At 40.0% G+C, this 9,081-nt stretch overlaps 1 protein-coding gene across 3 annotated transcripts in view; it reads left to right on the top strand.

Annotated features, from left to right (window-relative positions):
• The first annotated feature begins 3,788 nt into the window (after positions 1–3,788).
• The window catches only part of fhip1ab (FHF complex subunit HOOK interacting protein 1Ab), a 19,550-nt gene continuing 14,257 nt past the window's right edge, over positions 3,789–9,081 (top strand). Inside the window, exons 1-5 of one of the 3 annotated variants that reach the window (XM_082145827.1) lie at positions 3,789–4,011; positions 6,866–6,884; positions 7,065–7,243; positions 7,469–7,862; positions 7,920–8,623. In XM_082145827.1, the coding sequence (XP_082001953.1) occupies positions 7,148–7,243; positions 7,469–7,862; positions 7,920–8,623 (1,194 nt within the window). In that variant the 5' untranslated portion in view covers positions 3,789–4,011; positions 6,866–6,884; positions 7,065–7,147. The other 2 variants (XM_082145825.1, XM_082145826.1) reach the window with 2 other exon arrangements.

Below are 9,081 nucleotides of genomic sequence, written 5' to 3'. Positions count from 1 at the left end.
CCATGTGAAAGAAAAGGGGAGGAGCCAAAGACGAACAATCACTCCAACACAATACATCACTGATGATGAAGATGAAGATGATGATTCACATTTTATTTGTATAGCGCTTTCCACAACACACATCATGTCAAAGCAGCTTTACAGAAAGTGCATGAGTTCACATTACAATTTACAGTGATCTGTTATTATCAGAGGAAACTGTCTCAGTATTTCAGAAATGCACATATACAAAATCACAGTTAGCTAAAATAAAACTTATTAATTTAAACAATGTAATAATTTAATGCAGAAACAATGCACTCATTGAAGTAATGAATACTTGTTTGATAACAAATGATTATGACATTAAGAAAATATAGCATGAGGATGAGGATGATGATGATGATGATGATGATGATGATGATGAGGATGATGTTGATGATGAGGATGATGATGATGATGATGATGATGATGATGATGATGAGGATGTTGATGATGATGATGATGATGAGGATGTTGATTATGATGATGAGGATGATGATGAGGATGATGATGATGATGATGATGAGGATGATGTTGATGATGATGATGATGATGATGCACAAGGCCGCCTTAATGCACGGGCTTACCTGGGCTGAAGCCCAGGGGCCTCCCAAGTTCAGGGGCCTCCCATGTTCAGGTTCATGATGAGCTGAAAAGGTCATTTTGTTTTAACTTGTCAGATTTTGTCGCTGTATGTCGCTAGTCGCTTGTGGGCGTTGGTAGTGCTGTCACTCTAATGTTATTGTTAAGGTGCGTTCACACCAAACGCGAATAGAGCGTCTGGCGCGAGTGATTTCAGTGTTGTAAAGACGCGTTTACGCGCGTCTAGAGGTCCCGCGGCGCGAATGAGACTGCTCGTCTGGCCACATCTATACAAAACACCACCACAAGTGATATTATACAACTATATCATTTTAATTTGACTAGGAATTAGGCTCAAAAGAAACAGTATGCTGTTGGGAGAGTGTTTTTATATTACACACAGCAGTGTTCAGGGATTAAATCATTAACGATCGATCAATCTACAAATTAAACTCACTCATACTGTCATCAATTACTAAAACGTCATCCGAATTTGACAAATAGGCTTTACAAATACATTTTCTTGTCCCTAATAGTCAACATAATGCACTGTAAAATGAACTGCAGCCGTGCTAAACTTGCATCATAAAACTACAACACTCGAACTATAAATGTATGAATTAAACTCACTGAGACTGTCGACAGTTTCTTTTCCATGCATCATTTTATTATATCCATGTTTGTGGTTAGTTACAGTCAAATCATATAAAACAGTGAAATCGCCCTTGAACTCTTCGGTCTTGCCGATTCACATGCAATTTCACTCGAGAAGGTGACGGGAGCTGAGCTCCACTGAAAGGCTTCTTTCCTATTGGTCGTCGCTCGCGAAAATCGCTTCTCATTTGCATAAAGTTGAAATTTAGTTGCTGTGTGTGGTTGTTAAATAAAGTGTCTTGTGTTTATGTGCTCAGTGATATGTTAATAACAATATTAAAATGAAAAACAATATTTAAAAAAATCACTGTTGTAGGTCTCAAAAGAAACTAATGCATTTTGTGATGTAGATTACCTAGATAGGCTATTACACTTTTTTAAAATGAGACTCTTTAAATTGAGGGGATGGGGGGCCTACAAAACCTCTCAGCCCCGGGGCCTAACATTAGGTTAAGGCGGCTCTGATGATGCACATTTGTGGATTTGGGAGGTGTGTAAAATAAGTAAACGTTCACGTTTCTGGCGGAAATGTGATTATTATAGAAACTTTGGCAACACTTTAAAATAAGGTTAATTAGTTCTACATTAGTTAGCATGAACTAATAATCAACTGCACTTATACAGCATTTATGAATCTTTGTTCATGTTAATTTCAGCATTTAGCCTACTAATACATTATTAAAATCTTGTTGACATTAGTTAATGCACTGTGAACTAACAGCTGTATTTTTATTAACTAACATTAACAAAGATTAACAAATACAGTAACAAATGTATTGCTCATTGTTAGTTCATGTTAGTTAGTACATTAACTAATGTTAACTAATGAGTCTTATTGTAAAGTGTTATGCAAAAGTCAAAACACATCTACTCATTCTTCACTTATTAAACTAATGAAAACTGAACACAAACTGAGATCTGGAAATGATGATGTAGTGATCATGTGACGCATGAAAACCAGTTTGGTAATAATAAGTGGAACTTTCTCTGTTGGTTCAGTTTCTTTGACTCACTCGAGTATAACTTCATTAAAAAAATTAAAACATATATATATTTTGGTTTGCTCAAAAATGAAAATTCAATATTTACTCACCTTACAAACCTGTGTGGCTTTTCTGTCTTTTGCAGAACATTAAAAAAGAAGATATTTTGAAGAATGTGGGTAACCAAACTGTTTTGGTCTGTAAATATATATAAATAAATACCCATTCAGATGCAGATTATGAAAGAAAAAATCATGGCCTATGAGTATATGTGTAATAAATTCTGTTGAATCAAATAAATATTTATTTCTAAAGCTACTTTTTGTAATGTCTATTTGATGCGTTTCTCATTTAACACATTAATGACTTTAAATTATCTTTTTGGCCATAATTTCTCAGCCAAATTTGATGTGCGATTAATTAGATTAATTAATCGCCACATCATGTAATTAATTAGATATAAAAATGTAATCGCTTGACAGCCCTAATATATTCACATTTATAGCCTATATTAAGTTTTTCACACTGACTCCAAACTGAAAAAAAACATTCGTTGAATTTAATTTTAAAAAATATCATAAGTCGTTGCAATCAATAGATTTTAACTCAATTTAAACAAACACATTAAGTTGAACAATTTTATTTAGTGACCTTAGTATCTTTTTATTTTATTTTTTTATTCCACTCCTATTTAATCTGTCATGTTATTTTTACTTTACAGATATATCTGACAGGATAGTGATATCTGACTCCACTCCTGTTTTGTTTTGAAAACACAAAAGTAAGATTTCCTGATTCTGGATAGAAAAACATCCCAGAAAGCAACTCAGTGTCGGCCCACATCTGGCCCTCATCTGGCCCTCATCTGGCCCACATCTGGCCCACACCTGGCTCCTCATCTGGCTCCTCATCTGGCCCTCATCTGGCCCACACCTGGCTCCTCATGGATCTGGGCCGACATATGTTGCTGTCTGGGATGGGATTTCCAAATCTAGATTATTCTGATCCGGATTAAACTTTTTGGATAACTGGGCTCATAATAGGCCACTAACGTTTCCAGAACGTTCTGCAGACCAAAAATTGGTTTTGTGGGTTAAATTTGAGAATCTTTCTCTATATTCGTTTGGTTCCCGTTTGGCTTTTCTGATAAGATTTTCTCACATTAAAATGAAGATCAGAAATGCGCAAATCCTCCACACACTGTCGCTGTTGTTTGCGTTTCTCTTTATGGAAACATTTAACGCAAGTAATTTGTGTGTTTTGTGCAAGTGAATCTGAAGTAACAGTTTCCTATACATGTTAGACTATGACTATGAGACACATGCTTTATTGAATCATACGGAATAGCGAGGACGGGTTTTGAGCCAGTTTCTACGTCCAAACAAACGATTGTCTAATAACATCTGTTTTATTCGAAGATAAACGGGCTTTATCCTACATTAATGGCGTTTATAAATCACGAGCACACAACAACTGACAGCTGTCATTAGAGGCTTTACAGGCACGCGCACACGAGCGCGCGCACAGGCTCTAATCACTCTAATCTCTGCGAGTGTTTTGCTCTGCTGAGTTGCTCTGTGTTCTGCTCTGACAGTGTTTCTCAACACATAAAGGCCGGTGTCTTATTTAAAACTGACTTTACATTAATACACAGGTGTTTTTGTAAGACAGAAGCGTCATGAATTATGGATCATCCAGAAGATTAGGAGAATTGCGGGTCAGTTTAACAGCAGAACAGCAGAAGAAACCCTGCGTCACTGGAGGAACGCTGGTGAGTTTCAGATAAGCCTTCTCTCAAATAATATATGATTTCAAATCTGTGCTTTATTATAGTGTGGAAGTCTTTGATCTCTGAAATATAGGCCTAAGTGATTAAAAGAGGTGATTAGTTCAACGGATAATTAAATAGAGATTCACAGGTGTTTTCCAGTTAACACAACATGTGTTCTAAGAACGTTTAAAAGTTCACATTACATTATGAAACATCATTTCTGAATGTTCTGTTCTAAACGTTCTAAATGTTTCTTTGTTTACACGAACGTTGGGGAACATTCCATTTTGCAAACATGTAACATTTGAATGTTCTCTGAACGTTCTGAAAAACATAGTAGCGTTTAAAAAACATCAACTTAAACGTTTCAGGAAAAAATAACGCGTTGTTGTAACGTTTTTGTGCTGCTAACGTTTCGAAAACATTATTAAAGACCAGATAACTTTAAAAAGAACGTTCTATTAACGTTACTGGAAGAACGTTTGTTTGTTCATAACATTTCCAGAACGTATCCAATCAGTGGTTAAAGTTGTTGACCAGTTAATCGTAATCAGTTATTATTATCATTAATAGAAATCAGCATTAGACGAAAAAGAAAACAGAAATAAAGTGTTTTGAATTAAACGTTGTTAATGTTACAATTATATTATTTTGCACCAGTTTAAGTTTCTTTAAAGTTCCCCAGTAGTCAATAATTTTATCCCTTAAAACTCATCTTTGATCTCCAAAAAAGTGAAAAAGTGAAAAAGAAAATTGTTCATGCCTTAAAATTATCTTGAATGTAACTCTACACACTTGCCTCATTTAGTATGCGCGGTTCTATGAATATGCAAATGAGCACCGCCTCCACTCACTCACTCAGCTCAGAGAGCCACTGGTTGACGATCACACGTTGATCTGATTGGTTACAAGGTAGTTTGTGACGTCAGAAACACCAGCGATTTCAAAGCGTGTTTCTGAGACTGTCTTTGGTTCACTGCAGTTTTAAGGAGGAAATACTCAGCAATGCTGTCGACTTATGAATTTACACATGGTTTGTCTTAAAGCATATTAAAAACACCACATAGACACATAAACAACATTAAAAGCTGGTTTTTCACCTAAATTCTGATGTTGAATATGAGTACATTGACTTCAAAAAATATCTGGACACATAAAAGTGTATCAGTGACATAACAAAATATCAAAGCAAGTGATGTTTGTTTGAAAGAAAGATGCACAAACACAAGTGTTTGACACAAAGAAGTGTGAAACACTGAAACAGAAGTAATGCCACATCAGTTGTGTGTGATTCTGCGTGTGAACTGAGAAGAACTGACTATAGTGATGGTCACGAGATCAGATCAAAACGCATAACTGACGTAAAATCAGCTTTGCAGACCCTCAGATTATCTGGGACAGAAATAGAGATTAATCTTGTATTTTCAGCTTCGCGCAATATTAGAAAGGGCTTTTTTTTGTACAGTACTTGTTTCTGTCTCTCTCAACATTTTTTCTGACTTTCTGACTTAAAAAATGACATTTATGTTTATAAAGATATGTTTTATAAATGATTTTTGTATATATTCCACATATTTGTTTTTAGCACGCAATGCCTGATGAACTGAACTCCTCTGTAATTACCAACACACACTGTCAGACCAGAATTACAGTAAACTTTGTTAAAGGTCAAGTGTGTGTTATAAAATTTCTAGATATTTGCATGTTACATGTTTTTGAGGGTTTCTGTTTGGTTGTTTTCTGGCTCAAATCTCCAGATGTAGTTCCAGTCCCTCTTTCAGTGCGCGTCTGTGGAGGTTTTCCACGTTTAATAGTCCAGCTGCTGAAAATGGTGCATCTGATCATTTAAGAAACATTCACAAAATCGAACATTCACAAAATCCCATTTTCTGCATTTCCAATTTAAATTAAATGAAATGTGATTTTTATTAAATATTTGACAAAAATCTGTTTTGAGCTTCTTTCATATGTGGTTTGCAATTCTATTCAAACCGCATTTCTGGAAATCAATGAGTGCTCTGATCAGATTTTGCATGTTTATGTGACTCACATCCAGCATGTAAAACATTAACGTCAGACGTTGTTAGGAAATATGCTGAAAGTTGCTGCAGAAACAACAGTGTCTATTGTTATTGTCAGTCGTATTGTTCACAATGAGTTTGATAATATGCATTTAGAACATAGATAGGGTGAATTTCTATTTCATGCCGACTTTAAATGTTGTACCGACATTTCATGGCAACATAAAACTCACACACTAGAAACGATTTAAACATTAAAAATCTCTCTCTCTCTCTGCCTCTCACTCTCTCTCACTCTATATCTCACTCTCTGTCTCTCACTCTATCTCTCTGTCTCTCACTCTCTCTCTCTGTCTCTCACTCTCTGTCTGTCTCCCTCTCTCTCTGTCTTTTACTCTCCCTCCCTCTGTCTTTCACTCTCCCTCCCTCTCTCTGTCTCTCTCTCACTCTCTCTGTCTGTCTCTCACTCTCCCTCTCTCTCTCTGTCTGTCTCTCTCTGCTCACTCTCTCTGTCTCTCACTCTCTCTCTCTATCACTCTCTCTCTCTATCACTCTCTGCCTCTCACTCTCTCTGTCTCTCACTCTCTCTCACACACTCACTCTCTGTCTGTCTCTCTCTCTCTCTCTCTCTCTCTCTCTCTCAAGAAAGATTCAGGTTTAAAATAGCTTTATTGGCATGGTGAAAGAAATCTTTACATTGCCAAAGCACTAGTATCACTATATAAAAAAAATAATAATAATAGTGAATAAAAAAATACAGACTTTACATAAATAAACATAGCAATAAAAATAGTAGTAAATAATAAACCTCTCCATCTCTCTCTCTCTCTCAGCTGCCATGGCTGCGCTGAGGTAAGAACTCCTTCGGAATGCTGTGGAATGTTGGGAATGTTGGGAATGTCGGAGAAGACGCCTCCACCCTGCTCACTCTTCCTGCTCTCCTCAAACACAACTACAGCTTCTCATTTACATTTCAGACTCATAACTCTGATAGTTTTCGCTTCATGTCAGCTGTCACTCGTTGCTCTGCAGGTCCTCGTTGCTGGGAGGGCATGAAGAAGAGAACGAGGCCCATCAGAGGTGCATGATGGTCTAGCTCCTCCCACTGCTTCAGGATGTTGGTCTCCAGTAGTAACGGAGGGCGAGCACTGACTCTGAAGGGTGTCGATCCCGAAACATGTATGATCGTCTTCAAAAACCACTGGACACAGGTATCTATCTGTCTATCTATCTATCTATCTATCTATCTATCTATCTATCTATCTATCTATCTATCTATCTATCTATCTATCTATCTATCTATCTATCTATCTATCTATCTATCTGCCCATCCATTTATGTAAAATATTACTATCTACTCAATCCCATAAAACTCTCTCATTGGTTGATGTATTGGTTGATCATAAACTCTCATTGGTTGCGTTTGTTTGTGTCAGGTTTTGAGGATCCTGGAGAAGCACGACCCGGGCCGTGGCGGTGGCGTCGGCCTGCGGTTCGGCCCGATCCCGGGCGACGAGGCAAGCGCCGTGCAGAACTACGTGGAGCACATGCTGTTCCTGCTGATGGAGGAGGAGAGCGGTCAGGCCGGGGCCATGGGGACCATTCTGGAGTTCGTGGTGGTGGAGAACGTAATGGAAAAGCTGTTTCTGTGGAGCCTGCGGCGGGAGTTCACCGACGACATGAAGCTGGAGCAGCTGCGCATGTACAAGATGTTGCTGGCTCAAGCCAAACAACCCCTGCTACACCACAAACCCATCCTCAAACCTCTGATGATGCTGCTGTCCGCCTGCTCCAGCTCCTCCACCGTGGGGCCCACTGCGCCTGGGAAAGGCTGCAGCTCCGCGGCAGGGCTCACCTGCACCGTGGGGCCTACTGCTCCTGGCAAAGGCTGCAGCTCCTCCACCATGGGGCCCACTGCTCCTGGCAAAAGCTACAGCTCCTCCACCATGGGGCCCACTGCTCCTGGCAAAAGCTACAGCTCCTCCACCATGGGGCCCACTGCTCCTGGCAAAAGCTACAGCTCCTCCACCATGGGGCCCACTGCTCCTGGTAAAGGCTGCAACTCCTCCACCATGGGGCCCACTGCTCCTGGCAAAATCTACAGCTCCTCCACATTGGGCCCCACTGCTCCTGGGAAAAGCTGCAGCACCGCAGCAGGGCTCACCTGCGCCATGGGGCCCACTGCTCCTGGGAAAGGCTGCAGCTCTGCGGCAGGGTCCACCTGCACCGTGGGGCCCACTGTTCCTGGCAAAAGCTGCAGCTCCTCCACTGTGGGGCCCACTGCTCCTGGCAAAAGCTGCAGCTCCTGCACCATGGGGCCCGCCTGCACTGTGGAGGCTGAGCTGGTGTCTCTGCTGCATCAGCTGTGTCGTGTGCTGGTGAAGGAAGCCTCTGTGTTGGAGCTGTTCTTCCACAGCAGTCAGGATCAAGGAGCCGCAAACTTTCTGCTGTTCTCGCTCCTCATTCCCTTCATCCACCGCGACGGGACAGTCGGCACGCAGGCCAGAGACGCCCTCACACTCATCATGAGCCTCTCGTCTCAGAACGGCTTGGTGGCCAAACACATCGTGGAGAACACGTACTTCTGCCCGGTGAGGAAGATTACATTTGTACTTTATTAGAGACTAATATGAGTGGGGTTTACCTAGGAGGAGGATGCCAACTGTGTGTGTGTAAGTGGGTGTGAGTGGGTGTGTGAGTAAGTGTGTGTGTGTGATTGTTATTCTGAGAGTGTGAGTGGGTGTGAGTGGGTGTGAGTGTGAATGTGTGTGATTGTTATTGTGAGTGTGTGTGTATGTGTGTTTATATTAAATTAGTTTCTATTAAATTGTGGGTTATTAAACCTGAATGCACACACACTCATGGGGACTCGTGTCACTGTGGACCTAAAGTGAGGTAACAAGCTTATAAATCATACAGAATGAGTTTTTTTGAAAATGTAAAAATGTTTTGTGTGATGGGTAGGTTTAGGGGTCGGGTTAGTGTGTGTGATGGGTAGGTTTAGCGGTCGGGCTAGTGTGTGTGTTTGTGTGTGTGTGATGGGTAGGTT

The sequence above is a fragment of the Leuciscus leuciscus genome (assembly GCF_965113295.1).
Source record: "Leuciscus leuciscus genome assembly, chromosome: 18".
Classification (NCBI taxonomy): Eukaryota; Metazoa; Chordata; class Actinopteri; order Cypriniformes; family Leuciscidae; genus Leuciscus; species Leuciscus leuciscus.
This window is presented reverse-complemented; position numbering and strand designations above follow the sequence as displayed.